Genomic DNA, 15,152 nt, shown 5'->3' on the forward strand with positions numbered 1-15,152 from the left:
AGTGCTTAGTTTTTTGACCAGAAGATGGCACTGTTTCCCTCCCTTGATGCTGAAGATTGGGGCAATGGAGAAAAACAGAGCCTGTCAAAATGTTCACTTTAAAGACAGAATTCTTTGATAATTTTAAATTAGAATTCCGAGATTAATTTTATGTTCCAGTTTTATTGCTAAAAAAATATTTTATTTATTACAAAAACTTGTGCAGATACAGATAGGCAAGAACTATGAAATAATATACACCTCGAAGAGACTGGCCACTGAGTGCATGCGATAGAAGATTGCAAATGGCAGTCCGATGTTGACTATGGCCGTCCACATGCTGAACTTGTAAAACTTCATCTCCACCGTGTGGTTGAACTGAGGTCGAGCCCCAAAGGCAGGCATGATCCACAGCTGTCGAGGCAACAACAAACATGATTAAAACTAGGAACTCCATTATGGTTAAAATTGTGCTGAACTTACGATAATGTTAGCGAGCATCAGAAAGGCGCACACTTCCTTCAGCACTCGCCTCTTCCAATTTGGCCGCACGGGCAGCGTCAGCCTGCACCTCGAATTTTGCCGGTTGGCGACACCGCTGGCCTCGGCGTGCAGGGTGTCTTCCTGCATGGCGTCGAAGGGCTCACGGTGGAGGCCCTCGATGATGAAGTAGTTCTGCAGGCACAGCTGCACCACCATGAGGACAGCCCACGACAAGTTGACAGCATCCAGGAGGTCCTGAGCCCCCGTGGCTGCCACCGCCACAATGGAGAAGTAGCTGATAATCAACTGGCCCATCGAGGCCCCCACCAGGAGTTGCACGTCCAGGCTGCGGGCGGGGTTCTTCTCAGAGATGTGTTCGCGGTGGTCCAGTCGGTAGATGACGCAGCCCACCGCGGTGGAGACGCACATGAGGCTCACAATCACTGTGTTTATGACGAAATGGATGAGCAGGGCATTGCGGTGCATGGCCTCGTCTTCCAGTGTGATCTCCACTTCGTACACGACGAAGGTCACCAGGCCCACCACCACGACCAGGAGCCCCAGCACGGGGCCCACGCGCACCTCCTTGGGACGGAACTTTGCCCTGCGGTGGCCCTGGTTGTCCGCCAGGCGGCCCACGTTCTTCCACATGACGTAAGCCATGGCCGAAGCAAAGAGGCTGTACTCGATGTTGAAGGGGTACAGGTAGTAGAAGGCCTCCTTGAAGGCGCTGCACGCTGAGTGACTGCAGCTGCACTTGGCCTCTTGGTTGTAACTGTCTGTCATGGAGACACATGAATGGAAACTAGTTTACAAGATGCGGCAACATTTAATTCATTTAGGGTGCTGCTGTTTTGGTTGGCAAGGGAGTTAATTGTATGTTTATTTTATGCATACCAAGGTTATTGTATTTAATGAAAATGGAGGAAATATTCAAATTAAAAGTGGAAAAATATTTCACGAATGCTTTTTAAAAACCTTCATCGCACTATGACTTAAATGTTTTCTTAAAATTGTTTAGTGTCCTTAAGTTTACTAAAAAGTGCTTGAACTGAAATGTATTGTGATTCACATCTTGTATTTGAATAGGGGCGAGCCACTTAAAACTGACGACCTCATGCGTCCAATACCTCTGTACATCTTGGACGGGAAGCTGACATTCAAATAAGGGCCATGCATTTGGTGAAGGGACTCCTCGGTGACGCTCGCCATCCACACCACCAGGTTAGTAGAGAGCATTAGCATGAGGCCGCATCTGGCAAGGGGAGGAGAAAAAAAAAAAAAAAACAGACAAATGAGTCAATAGATCAGATTGGAGGGGAATTCTGCGAGAATGCTGTTTGTACCGTGTCACACTTGGGTGGAACTGCATGCAGTCCTTTGCGTGGACCCACAGGAAATAAGTCTACGCGGAAAAAATAATCAACCAGTCAGACCAGTCTGCCTACCTGTTATGGATTACAATTTGTTCTAGCAGCAGGATGTATTCAATTATTTTTAAAAATGTAGACCACCTGGGTGATTAAGAACACTGCTTGCACGGCAGGGAAGGCCACTTTGACAGCAGAGTCGCAGTGCAGGTAGCCGATGTAGTTGGCCATTTTGAAGATATCCATGAGCAGACTCAGCAGGCCAAAAAGCATAAGTCCACCTAGAGGGGAAAAAAAAACAATTGAGGCATTCAAATAATTAAACTCAATCATGAAAATCTATGAGGTGAGTAGTGAATGATCCCCATCGCGGTTACCTCGGAGCCACACCGGCCCGGCATGGCTGTCAAGAGTCATTAGGTTTTCGTTCTTGCGGTAGGTGACAGTGACGTACAAGAGCATCCAAAGCATTGTGAGGGCGAGGAGGATGATGAGGAGAATCTGGCGGTGCACGGTTGTAACGGCCACGCTGTTGATGGCACTGCTGCCAACCAGCACGCAGCCCAGAATGAGGACATTGATGCACACGATGACCGACAGAAGCCAGGCGCCACCGTGGTGGGTGCGTTGGGCCGGCGCCTCCACATGGTGTGCGTACTCCGGGGCCACTTCCACGTCACGCAGGTGCTGGATGTTTTCCATCTGGGCGGCCGTTGCGATGTTGGATGAGTGAGCATCTGTGTCGCTGTTAGAGGTCTTCCTGCATGTACTTATTAGAAACAAGAAAGGTTTTTTTTGTTTACAGAGGAAACAGAAATGGTCCACACACACACACCCCCACCCCACCCGTTTTCTCAAATGTAATTTTTCTCAAAACACCAACCCTGCCCAGTTTGGGATTCAGTGCATCAACTGTTTACAAATTCGGCCTTAATTAAATCGCCATTTTTTTTGCATTTATGTGTTGCCTTACCTTGTGAACAATAAGTTGCAGGTCCTTAGCATCTTTTGTGCCACAGTTCTCATGATGTCTTTCACACAATGCAGACAGTAAACACTGACGTCAATTGTTAGACAGGCGCCACACTTTTTTTTTTACTTAAAAACTCAAATAAAATTGTGTAATTTGACAGGTCTCAAAGGGCAACGCAAGCAATATAAAGAGAATGGAAGGCCGAAATGTCTTCGTCCAGCCTCGGAGTTCGATACGACCACCAGGTGAGATTGATTTATATTTATTACGTGTCGTCACTTCCGGTCAGATACAAATGCATGCTTTATTTTTAGATTTTCATGTATTACATTCAATCTATCTAGCATCTTGCTACCAATGCGCGTCAAATAAATATACATAGTAATTTCGTTTTAATTTCTCAACATTTTGTTGTATCAAGCTAGCAGTGGTCCATGGTCCCGACATACGCGGTTTGCAGGTTACGAACTGCGCCGTTATCAGTATGCACGCGCAATCGCCGCCTATCATTTGATTTTATTTATATTACTGTGGTCTCGTGTTTTTTCCATATATAAATATTTAGCCTATGACTAGTGTGGTGGCGTCAGTTACTTATGGACTTATGGCTTATGGGTCGTTTTATTCTTAACGAAGCGAGTGTGACGTCACATTTCTGCAGGTCAGTGCCAGGCGAGTTATGTGATTGGGGGGATTAGATGAAGTACGCAATGTCAAAGGTTGACAGTGTACACAGATTATGAGTATCCTTTGTTTTGGCGGCGGGTTGGTACCATCGCAACTGAAAGAAAAGAAATTACTTTTTCTGGATCGGCACCAAATTCCAATGTGTTATTCCTTGCATAGATTTCTACTCATGCAAACAAACAAACAAATCACAATGTGATTGTAATGGCGGGAGGAAAAAACAGATAATAAATCAAACACTTTAAAATCCTGCAAAAATGACAACATACTTACTCTGCAAATTAAAGCGCAAACGCTGAGAAAGTATAAGCAAACATGAAGTCCAGCGCATTTATTGCATAATATAAACCAAATACTAACACATTAACACTGTGCGGAGAAAAGTACACAGAGACGATAAAATCCTTCAAAGATATCGTTATGACTGACATTATCTACATAAATATTGACTCGGCATGCACTACACAGCGTGTGCAATTACAACAAATGATGATAAGCGAGTATTGTAAAATTGTCAAGACTCGAGTTCACACATAACTGCAGGTATGCAGTCGTCTGGCCTGCAAATACGAGGCCGAATCATTTTTTTGATTTTGCATTAATAACATCGAGGGGCATGCTCCAAAAATATGCATGTAAAGTGTGTAAAAGACAACATGAGAGTCTCGGTCAACCCCACGGGGGCAAACGTGTCCGATGACACGACAAGTTTGTTCAACCACTTTGAATCTTGACATGGATCCTTTCCATGGTAGAGGTAGATGGTTTAGTCGTCTCTCTTTGCAGTGATGCTCCCAGCTCCGCTTCAATCATCTGTGCAACACGATGGGGGAGAAAAAAAACATGTAAGGAGAAGAAGCTGCTATATAGAAAATGGAGGAATGAGAAGCACTCACAGTTCAGTGTCATCTATGCACTCTGGGTCCTCTATGGTCTCAAGGCGTCTCTGACAGGCATCTAAGATCTTTTTCCTGGGTCCTAAAGGGATGTGGATGCTCCTGAGATCCTGGTCAGAGCAGAGCAGCAGTGCTTGTAGGTCGATCTTTTCCCTCCTAAAGATGGAGAAGAACTCGCTCATGCTGTGCGTGGCCAAGAAGACCTCCAAAGGGCTGGTGAGGGCCTCATTGTCGTCGTCCAGTCCCAATTCCACCTCCTCCCAAGGAAGTTCCTCCAGGTTCCTCTCCTGCAGGCTGCGAGCGCTTCCGATGCTGTCCTCGTCCAGACTGGGATGAGGGTGCAGTCTGCCGCGGAAATGCACAGAGTGACCCGAGCCCTCGGTTCCGTCCGGATCTCCCATGTCAAACATCCCCCCGCTCACATAGTTCCTCCTGAAGACCATGGTGCCCAGACCGGGCCGGTTGAATAGGGAATCGTGTCCCGAGTCCGTGCTGACCTCCGAGTGGTCAGCGTTGATTCCATGGAGGTCCGGCTCGCTGATGGCACGTGAAATGGCGTCGTCGTGATCTCGGGGGAACATGTCGCGGATGTTGCGGCGGCCGTAATCCTTAGGGTTGACGTATGTTCCGGGTTTGAGGAACATGACGTCGTTGCCCAGTTGGAGTCCAGAGAGGGAGCGCACGCTCTTCCTCCCGTCCTCGTAGATTTTAAAGGTCCCGTCTCCTTGTTTCCTTTTCTCCAGCTTCTTCTGGATTTTTGTCTTCCCTCGGTTTGTGGCTTGAAGAGTAGCCTGGTAGAAACAAAGCAGAGATTCAATGACGTACATTGGAACGCTCGCTAATATTTGCCGCACGGTTTTAAATGTAAACAACCTGCGAATATGGCACACCGACGGCGGCCTCGTCCAAGTTGCGCAACTTGTGGCTAACGGAGCCGCTGCTGTAACTGGAAAAACTCATAACATCCGACACGGATGCCTCTGGCGCCTCCTTGTGGTACTTCTTCTCCATACGCTTATGGTGCTTCTTCTGCATCTTAGCGCAATCTTTGATGCGCCGCTCGGCGTCTCGAAACGCCCGCTCCTTCAGCTTGTTGACCAGCTTGGGGTTGAGCCCCATTTGCTTGGAAGCGATGGAGTCCAGGTAGCGAACACAATCCATGTGGTTCTTGGTGGCGGCCATGTTGAGTGGCGTGTGGTAGTCATTATCAAGGCACCAGATGTTGGCGCCGAACGTCACCAGGAAGAAAAGGCAGTTGTGGTGACCGTTGGCAGCGGCGAGGTGGAGAGGCGTGTTGCCCCAGATGTCACACTTGTCAGGGTTCCCTCTGTGAAACACAACGGGGTTCAATTGCTTATGCTAACACTTTTTGAAAATCATGTCGGCCTTTTTTCAAAACATGGCGGCACCCTCGGTTTCGAGTTCCCAGCAAACCTTGTTGTCACCTCCTTGAGAGTCACACAGCGGCTGCAATTTGATCTACGGCTTGTCGCCGCTACTGCTCGGCCACCCCGGCTCGTGTTACACGCCGCCCTTTCAAAAAGGTTTCAGTCGGCTCCCACCGCATAATTGTGCATGGCGGATGATCTCAGACGCATTCCTCAAGTCTAATCATGACTGGTAGCACAATGTGCATCTTTCACATCCTGTAGCGCGAGCTTTAAAGAATGTGTCGTTAATTTGTCTGCTATTTTTCTCGTACTAGTAATCGAAAGTGCCGAGTGGACGCTAAATAGGTAATGCAAATTATTTGTGCATCAAAAGATTTTCCCATTTTTCCTTATCGTTACACACCTTCAATTAAGAAACCTGTGAACTTATTTAAATATTGGGGGGAGAAAATGTATAAATGTGCTTTTGAGGTGACACCATGTCGCTTTAAATTCTAGGCTGCGTACTTAAATGATGTGCCACAAGGTTCAAACAAATCATCAACAGGCTATAAATAAACATTAAAAGATGACATGTGATTATCCATGTTCAGATTTTATTTGAAATAATTTATGATATTCTCAGTTCGGATTACATAACGTAAGGAATGGTGATAGCTTTATGCGTGCTAATTTATGTGCCGTCGTTGAAAATGCTGAATACGAGAGGGTCGTCCGTTTGTTTACCCCTCGAGTGTCTTTTATCTCATTACGGAACGTTTTCTTTACATAACGGCCGTTTGCCGAGCATGGCATGTTCCTGAGACACGTTTATCGTTATCATTCAATGGCAGTTATTTATGTTAGTACATGATGTCCCATTCGAGGGATACTATGTCCTTACAGGCCTGCGGGGACGGTTGTTTGCACAGATTCCGTGGGAATTGGTAGATTTTGTTTTGTTCAGCAGACTGCTCGTATTATCGTCTGATTTCTTGTGTTTGATCACGAGATGCGGTAAAGATTTGTAATTTTCTAATATGACAGCCTCACAGGACATGAATTATTTGTTGGTGTGACACAGGCTTTAATTGAGGAGGCTTCATAATAGGCCCATTTTTCTGACTTGCAGGCGAAACAGGTCAGCCGTTAACGATGAGCCTGTTTTGTACTTTACCATCCTAGCGGTGCCTCACGCTTTTGTTCTTCCACTAAAAGTCGGCCCATTTCCTGATTTTTTTCCCCTTGGTCACAATTTTGTTCAAACAGCTCCGACAAACAGGATGTTTATGTAAAAGGCCAACACAAATGTCGCCGTGCCGCTTTATCTTCTAAACGGACGATCCACTGCTTATTTTATCAAGCGCGATCTTTTGTGATAACAGCCACGTTATAAAAGTCACAACGATGGCCGCCGGCTCTTGTTAAAGTGTCACACCAACGGCATCCATAACAGTGCGACCATTTAGGGAGGCGCCGTAATTCACATGCTTTTTACGGGCCCCAACGTGGACGTTCCGGCGAGCGCGCAGTAAAATATTGAAGAGGGAACGCATGGCTGAAGAGCATTTAATGAAATGCGATAACTCGCACATGACCTTGAACGCCGTGACGGCGTAGTGACATTTCAGAGTCGTCATTAAACCACCCTGCCGGGCGTTAAAGATAACTAAGTATCTTCTGCCTTTGTGTATTGCTCACAATCGAGGGTAGTGCAGTCGGACACATCTTTGTGCTCAAGGGCAGCAAGATTTTTCAAAACAGGTGGGCCAGGTCATTTGTGGATTCAGTAGAATATTAATATAGGCGGATATTCCTTACATGGGCAGTAGCGGGCAGGCTAATTTATACATATTGTATATTACACTAATGACTGCTCAGTTAGCTGCAGTAATATTAATCATTTTTTGGAGAGGAGCTAAATTAAACTGCTTGTCCACATAAGTTGCTGCACCATTGGTGTTCAAATCAATGCAACATGAATGCTAGCTTCGTTAGCCCATCTATCGCGTCTTAATGTGTCCAAGTTGGGTAACCTAGGATGATTTACAAGTTCAACAACTCATTAAAAATAACTGTTTAAAAAGTTTATATCAATAATTGACTATTTATTTGAAAAATAACCTAAGAACCTATTCTGATTTTTACGTATACGTGTAAAATTAGCAATAAAATTAGTGTGTGAAATGCATATGACTAATATATTGTTATCTATAAATATATTTTAACTAATTGATTCTAGGGTGGAAAAAAAGTCAATCTGTATGAGTGTATGTTTGATGGACAGTTATTTAGTTCAATTATCAGTTATCCAATTATTATTTGATATTTAAATGTAAAATCCAGGTTAAAATAAACTCTTAAATTCATAGAAAGTCTTCCCACCCCCCGAACAATGGCTCATGTTTTTTTAAAACAGTCACCAAACAAGAAATTCTGCCTGGTTGTTGCTGCTTCCAGTCATTTGCTGGCGCCACGTCTAGGACCTTCCGCATCTTTATCTTCCTCTAATGTCATACAAGATACACCATGTGCACCTTAAAAATGCTCCTGAGGGGCCCACATTTTTCACATAGCAGACTTTGGGGTAGGTCAAATACAAGCAAGAGCATTCTCGAATGAGAGATTGGATGTTGTCCGTTAAAAATGATAAAAAATAAATACATAAAATAGGGGGTGGCAAAGTCGCATATTAAATAAATCCCATTTAAGGTTATGGATTCATTTTTTCATCACAAACTGGTGACTTTTCCATAAAAGGTTATTTGAATCATTTTCATACCGATTGATTTCATCATAATTGAATCATCTTTCCCCACCTTACCTTTTCACCAACATACAATTCCCATCGTTTAAGTTTTGTTGAGAACTCATACCAATTAACAAATAAATAATACAATTATTAACAATAGGGTAATTGTGTGATAGAGGCTTTCAGTGATGTAGGGATTATCCAAGCACGGCATTCTCACCATTTAAGGTTTGTGTGTGTTTGGGAGATTTGTTCAAATATAAACACGAATCTGCTTTGTGATTGCATTGCAGATACCTATTTCTTATATTTTGGCTAACTTTTTTATTAGATGGCTAAAACTGAAAGTAGATAGAAACAATTACGCAACTACAACCACTTAACACCTGTCTTCACGTAAGTGTAGGTGTGCCTTCGGGAGTTTTTTTTTTTTGTACCCACCCCCTCGCTACGATGAGCCGCAGAGCCTCCAGGTTCCCGTGGTAGGCCGCCCATAGCGTCGGTGTCATGCCATCCTCATCGGGCGCGTTGAGGTCCTTGCGTGTGGCCTCCCTCAGCAGGTCCAGGTAGCCGTCCCGGGCCGCCTTGTGGTACCTGTCATTCATGGCGACCCGTTAGTCCGTCCTGGTCCGTTTGGCTTCATCGACACTTCCAGTAGCGCCAGTAACACCAGTAAAGCGGCACCTCCGCTACCACCGTAGTCCTCGTCGTTAACCTCATAGCGGAGTTGCCGAGTCACCCTCCCACCCACCGCACCGGAGCGTCGGTCAGTCGGTCTGTGTCCGGACTCTCCCGAGTCCCGAAGGCTTGTGCGCGTCGCTGGTATCCAGGGAGGCGACGACGCGGTCGCTCATCGCTCAGGCAGCCTAAACACTGCTCCCCCGTGGCCGATCTGCTCCTAAACACGCACACATGAGGGACCCTCATAAGTACTCAAAATATAATGAGCAAATACTACCACCACCATTACTACTATTTATATTATGACATCTTTGTTATTACTACTGGTACTACCACCATTGCTATGCAAAATAACTACGACTACTGCAACAAAAAAATTATAGCAGCAACATTACTACGTACTGTTCTTTTGGTATTGGTTTTTGCCAATTGTTTTTTTTTCTGAATAGATTTTGATGATCAGGCTTTGTTGGCAAAACGTTCCCTGACCCAATGACTGACTGGAAGGCGGAAATTTTGGGCCCCTTTTTGTACGGTAACAAAGTTAGCCTTGTTCAAACCTGTTGGTGTTGAAGTCTCACTTCACTGAAAGCATATATGCATGACCTAAATGAACTTCCTCATTGGAACAGGTTGAGATTATTGTAAGCCTGATGTGTCTGATTACAATCACGGGCACATACAAGGAAGGTTCTACGTTTTATACGGGCTGTTGCAATGTCTAAAATGCACTCCAGCTGCCTCCACCCTGACAAGCATCTTGCATGGCAACTAATTAAAAAATAAGTATATTTAGCCTTGAACAGCATTAAAAACCTGAAAGTATTCATTTCAAGCATCAAATCAAAGATAGGCAAATGTACTTGCTTCTCACGCCTGTTTGGTGAATTTCCATCATGCTGAAATTGTGACGGTCAAGTCAAAGTTGGCGTTACCGGTCCTGCAAATGAGAAAATTCGGATGTTCATAATGTAAAATGTACATAAAGGTCAACTGTCAAGAAATTATATACAAACAGAACATTTGATGTGTGTTATGAGAAGGAACCGGTTTCAGTGTGCGATGGGAATTAGTGAAAAAAAGGTATTACCGGGAATTAAGTTTTGAACTTTAGTGGAATATTTTGAGCAAAACAGGCCTTGTTTGCCCACAATATGTTTTGCGGCTCACGACAGATTTATTGACCTTTATGGCTTCTCCAGCTGTTTGGGTGCTTATAAAAAGGGGAACACACACCTCTGCATCCCACACTTGCGGTCAAGTTAGCCTACAGGTAAGGTCCCAACCTCCACATTCTGTTTTTTTCGGGGGTATTTTGAATGAGTGCATGCTATTGGTGAGAGTAACAATGTACAAAGACTTATTAGGAATCTGACATTTTTACTTTTAATGCCTTCATTTGAAAATGGACATTTGTACTTTCTATTACTTACTTTGTCAAAATAAGCTTGTTACTTTTTTCAAAATAGGCTTGTTACCTTCCGCAGACGCAAAAAAATAAATACAAATAAAATAGACAGAGGTAAACTGAACTGTAGATGAGATTTTGATTGATTTATTGATATTTTGGGGACTTATTAGTCTTTAACAATGATGACGCACATGTGACTTATTAACGTTACAGAAAAGTGCATTTTTCCTGTTAGCATTGGTAATTTAGCTTATTTTTTGTTAGCCGGTTCACAATGTTGCTCTGTCTACAAAAGTGTAGATCTTAATGAGTTATTTTTAAGGTTAAATGACTCTTAACAAATTTAATAAAGTCAGTCTTAGAATGTGCTGTTTAAATGGCGCGAAAATCTGAGCTAACGCTACTTAGCTTTTTTTCATCACTGTGTGAACACTACAAAGGTTTTGCCAACTGTCTATAGGTGAAAGTAAAAACTCTATTCAGTGTGTTTGTTTTGTTCCTCTTTGTATGAAGCACAAGTACTGAGTATTGTGACTTTGGCAATAGATGGAAACTATGTGCCATTTGCTGACGAACTCAGTCGAACCTGTGTTGCAATCTCAAAGTGCCAATTATGTTGATTCCAGTCACGGAAACATTTGAACCTGGGCGGGTTCTTTACGGGGAACGGCAAACAGTGGGCAAGCTTGTAAAACCAGTCACGTCTCGAAAAGGCGCTCAGATGAGGCCGGTCATTCAAATGCAATGTTATGTCGCAGGACATGTGCTTGAACATGGGCATCCCATGCAACTGTCTTGCCGACGGGAAGCTCTGTGAACCCTGCAGGATGAGCAAAGATGGTCACGACGTCGACTCCCAGCACGACGTCGTGGCGGAGAACACGGGCGAGCCCGAGCACCTGAACGAAAAAACGAGTTCTCCCAATAAGGAAAGAGACAGAAACTGGGGATGGATTCTGTCCGGGGTCATCTTCATCAACATCCTGATGTTGGGCATCGCGTTGGTGAGCGGCAGCGCCTACGAGCACGTCGACATCAGTATGTCAGACCTCCAGATTTTCATGGTCATCATCCTCATCCTCACCTGCATCTGGATGATCTACTACATCATCTTCACGGCCAGAATTGATAACGCGGTGGCTTACAGGGACCAACACGCCGGACCCGTTTGGCTCAGGGGTATGGAATCTTGACAAATCCATATTTTGGGGGGGGGGGTCCAAATACATAAGTGTCAACATAATGTCCATCTTGCAGGAGGAATGGTGCTCTTTGGACTCCTCAGTATCATCATGGACATTTTCAAGATAGCGAGCTACGTCGGCTACCTCCACTGCGAGTCGGCCATCAAGATTGTTTTTCCTGTGGTCCAACTTATTTTCATTGTTGTGCAGGTAAATGTCAAGTGTGCATGCTCATTACAATAGCTATTGTTGGAATGACCCCCGAAGGTTTTAACTGGAAAATTTGTTATCAGACATATTTCATGTGGGTCCATGCCAAAGACTGCGTACAGCTCCAAAGGAACCTTACACGGTAAGCCACGATTTGGATTTCTGACTTTAAAACAGGCAACGGCCCTTTAATATATGTACAAAAACATGGACGGACGATGGATGTATAGACAGCCGGATACATTGACACTGAGTTCTGGATTGACGTCACAAGTGGTTCTGAACTGGTTGTTCGACTCTTGCGGTCTATTTTCCCCTAAATGTTTCGGTTAAATTCTGAACTGCATGAGCGTGAGAATAGACTCAAGTTCCATCTCATTATACAAAGAAGTGCTTAAGCGTAAATCCGCATATACAATAGTAAATCATTTTCAAATCATTCCATTCAAACACATGCATGAAGCTGCCCGTGTCTCTAAAGGTGGATTTCCGCCACACCAGCGAAGCAACCACAAAACGTTTTTGCGTCACAGCAGCAGCAACGCAAGTATTAATAGGTGGAGAATTGAGAAAAAAATTGGCACCACCATTCTTTTCCTTTTCTGGGTAGTCAACTATGAAACAAATAAAATCCGGTTCAGGCACATATTCATGAGAAAATCTCCCTGACCTTCTGCCATCTAGTGAAAGCATTTTTTATTGTTCCGTCTGTCATTATGAGTTGCTGGCATGGATCGATCAGCAATAAAACATTATGTGTAGTAAATAAAAGATTTTTGAGGAATTAAATTGGATTGAATAATTTCCCGGCAGGTGCGGTCTGATGCTCGTCCTTTCCATTAATCTGGTTTTGTGGATGGCTGCGGTCACGGACGAGTCCCTGCACCAAACAGCCCACCCAGACGGCGGCGGCCATGGTGGCGGCCATGGTGGCGGCCATGGCGACGACCACAGCAGCGATAACGGCGGCGACCACGGCGGCGACCACGGTGGCGCACACGGCAACGACACGCACGAATCCGACGACCACCATGACAACAGCTCTCATAAGATGTGGGGACGGATGATCTACATCCAGAAAGGTACAGAAGATGCCATTTGAGAATCGTTTGAGCTCAAAACCGCATTTGAGTTTCAAAGCGGATCTGATACGCCCGCGTTCTTTTCCCGCCGCAGCGAGTTACGGCGAGGACCAATGCAACTGCAGCCACACGTCCTGTACCCTGTTCAAAGACGCCTACTTCTACCTGTACCCCTTCAACATCGAGTACAGCCTCTTCGCCTCGGCCATGGCCTACGTCATGTGGAAAAACGTCGGGCGACTGGGCAAGGCCCACGACCCGCACAGCCACGGCCACGCACACAAGTTCCACCTGAAAGACGCACTCATTGGCCCCCTGGTGGGCGTTCTGCTGGTTTTCGCCGCCCTGGCCACATTTATCGTGTACGAGATGGAGATGAATGAGGACAAAGAAGATGACCACAGCAAGAGAGACCAAGCGCTGTTGATCCACTTTATCATAAACATCGTGATTATCAGCCTGATGCTGGTGGCCACCCTGGTCGGCACCACCATCTACAAGCTGGACCGCCGGGAACACGACTCAGAGAAGAACCCCACACGTAGCTTGGACGTGGGCCTGCTGGTGGGAACCTCCATGGGGCAGTTCATCATCAGCTACTTCACGATAGTCGCCATGGTGGCATCTGGAGCCCAGGGCCACCTTAACAGGCTCAACTTGACCTGGGCTATACTGATGGTGATCCAGATCGGGCTGCAGAACTTCTTCATCGTCGAAGGTCTCCACCGGGAGCCTTTCCACGAAGAACATCATGAGCACATAACCACGATGACCAACATCTACGCCGTGGAGCACTACAGCAAAGAGATGGACGGTCTGCAAGGATCGGAAATAAGAGCCAAGCCTGAGATGGAGGTGCCGGCGGTGGACCCGTTTAACCGCATCGTGCACTACCCGCATAAACTGACGTGGAAGAGGAGAGTCCTGAAGGAAGTTTCCGTTTTTTTAATGTTGGCCAACATCATTGTGAGTATCGTTTTACCAACCCGGCGAACCCATCGCTGATCTTTTACACTCAACTATTTTAAAACAACAAAATTGCTAACGTTTGCTTCTTTTCGCCAGCTGTGGATCATGCCGGCGTTCGGCGCTCGCCCCCAGTTTGACCACCCGGCTGAAACGGAATTCTACGACTTTAACATGTGGGCGGCCATTGTGAATGTCGGACTGCCTTTTGCCATCTTTTACCGCATGCACTCAGTGGCCGCCCTCTTGGAAGTGTTTGTCATCTCTTAAGTGGACGACCTCCGTGTTTTGTTCTTTTTTTTATCAAACCAATAGTCCACAAACTCTTTTTGAAGACCGGTTTCACGTTAAGCAATTTTTCAACAAGTGATTAACAACACAACTTAGCTTTAGCTTAGCTTTAGCAACACTCAACGGAGTTGTTGTTGCCGGTCCCATCTTGGGGAAATTGTGAGCGTCTTTCTTCTGTCCAGTCTGTGCCTGATTTTTAAATCAAAACTTTAAGATGCAGATTTACAAATTAATATCTTTTTCTTCAAACGTTTTGTGCCGCACAGTACTAGTCGCGGCCTGGTGGTTGGGGATTTGATTTATTCCACTTATCCTAGTTAGGATGAGAGGAAAGCTGGAATTTATCCAAGCTGACTTTGGGCAAGAAGAGGGGGAAAGTTTGTTATACTCTGAATGAACAACCAGTCACACTCAAACAAGTAAAAGTGTTCACTTGAGCCAACATAATGAGAAAACCAAATCGAGCATAGAAAAAGCATGCAAACACTCTTTCTGTGCAGTTTAAGGCTGACGTGTCCGCCATTTGCGCGGTTCCACAAAATGTTTGTACAATATGAATGTAAATTTTGTTTCTCTAAAGACACTTTAGTAATGTGGTAAAGTTTTGACTGATGTTATTGCTAATGATGTTTATTTTATTATTAAGGGAGAAAAGTATTTATTTTACCCCGTAAATAAATACATGTGTAGGTGTAATGTACAGATGCTGAACGAAAATAAATTAATTGCATTCTTTATAGGCTTCAGCGTGTATTAAAAAATAATAAAAATGATTTCAGGTGGTCATGATTATTGCCTTTGTGTAATTTGTCATTCT

The 15,152-nt window shown here is 44.8% G+C and overlaps 3 protein-coding genes across 4 annotated transcripts; 1 reads left to right on the forward strand and 2 right to left on the reverse strand.

Moving 5' to 3' along the window:
* Positions 1 to 142: 142 nt before the first annotated feature.
* otop2 (otopetrin 2) lies at positions 143 to 3,022 on the reverse strand. The gene is made up of 7 exons (XM_049745504.1): positions 2,806 to 3,022; positions 2,210 to 2,601; positions 1,977 to 2,113; positions 1,809 to 1,867; positions 1,593 to 1,717; positions 463 to 1,241; positions 143 to 393 (listed from the first exon to the last, which is right to left on the reverse strand). The coding sequence occupies exons 1-7, from the start codon at positions 2,856 to 2,858 to the stop codon at positions 223 to 225; spliced, it is 1,716 nt and encodes a 571-aa protein (XP_049601461.1). The 5' UTR covers positions 2,859 to 3,022; the 3' UTR covers positions 143 to 222.
* Positions 3,023 to 3,808: 786 nt separating this feature from the next.
* ush1ga (Usher syndrome 1Ga (autosomal recessive)) lies at positions 3,809 to 9,539 on the reverse strand. Of its 2 annotated transcripts, XM_049745533.2 has the most exons (4): positions 8,952 to 9,531; positions 5,262 to 5,715; positions 4,389 to 5,179; positions 3,809 to 4,305 (listed from the first exon to the last, which is right to left on the reverse strand). In XM_049745533.2, the coding sequence occupies exons 1-4, from the start codon at positions 9,113 to 9,115 to the stop codon at positions 4,302 to 4,304; spliced, it is 1,413 nt and encodes a 470-aa protein (XP_049601490.1). In that variant the 5' UTR covers positions 9,116 to 9,531; the 3' UTR covers positions 3,809 to 4,301. The 2 variants fall into 2 exon arrangements, with proteins under 2 accessions (XP_049601490.1, XP_049601491.1); XM_049745534.2 differs by lacking the exon at positions 3,809 to 4,305 and having other exon boundaries at positions 4,385 to 5,179; positions 8,952 to 9,539.
* A 1,754-nt stretch (positions 9,540 to 11,293) lies between these two features.
* LOC125983835 (proton channel OTOP2) lies at positions 11,294 to 15,124 on the forward strand. The gene is made up of 6 exons (XM_049745480.2): positions 11,294 to 11,781; positions 11,860 to 11,996; positions 12,080 to 12,138; positions 12,810 to 13,078; positions 13,173 to 14,044; positions 14,144 to 15,124. Exons 1-6 carry the CDS (start codon positions 11,352 to 11,354, stop codon positions 14,312 to 14,314), a joined length of 1,938 nt encoding a protein of 645 aa, XP_049601437.1. The 5' UTR covers positions 11,294 to 11,351; the 3' UTR covers positions 14,315 to 15,124.
* Positions 15,125 to 15,152: the final 28 nt, after the last annotated feature.

This window comes from Syngnathus scovelli, chromosome 16 (genome assembly GCF_024217435.2).
Source record: "Syngnathus scovelli strain Florida chromosome 16, RoL_Ssco_1.2, whole genome shotgun sequence".
Classification (NCBI taxonomy): domain Eukaryota; kingdom Metazoa; phylum Chordata; class Actinopteri; order Syngnathiformes; family Syngnathidae; genus Syngnathus; species Syngnathus scovelli.

Coding starts and splice junctions, on each gene's coding strand:
- LOC125983835 (XM_049745480.2), top strand. CDS start 11,352: ATGTCGCAGGACATGTGCTTGAACATGGGCATCCCATGCAACTGTCTT. Junction 11,782..11,859: donor CGGACCCGTTTGGCTCAGGG/GTATGGAATCTT, acceptor TCCATCTTGCAG/GAGGAATGGTGCTCTTTGGA. Junction 13,079..13,172: donor GATGATCTACATCCAGAAAG/GTACAGAAGATG, acceptor TTCCCGCCGCAG/CGAGTTACGGCGAGGACCAA.
- ush1ga (XM_049745533.2), bottom strand. CDS start 9,115: ATGAATGACAGGTACCACAAGGCGGCCCGGGACGGCTACCTGGACCTG. Junction 5,716..8,951: donor CGGCTCATCGTAGCGAGGGG/GTGGGTACAAAA, acceptor TGTGTTTCACAG/AGGGAACCCTGACAAGTGTG. Junction 5,180..5,261: donor TCGGTGTGCCATATTCGCAG/GTTGTTTACATT, acceptor TGTTTCTACCAG/GCTACTCTTCAAGCCACAAA.
- otop2 (XM_049745504.1), bottom strand. CDS start 2,858: ATGAGAACTGTGGCACAAAAGATGCTAAGGACCTGCAACTTATTGTTC. Junction 1,868..1,976: donor CAGTGTTCTTAATCACCCAG/GTGGTCTACATT, acceptor TTTTCCGCGTAG/ACTTATTTCCTGTGGGTCCA. Junction 394..462: donor TGATGCTCGCTAACATTATC/GTAAGTTCAGCA, acceptor TTGCCTCGACAG/CTGTGGATCATGCCTGCCTT.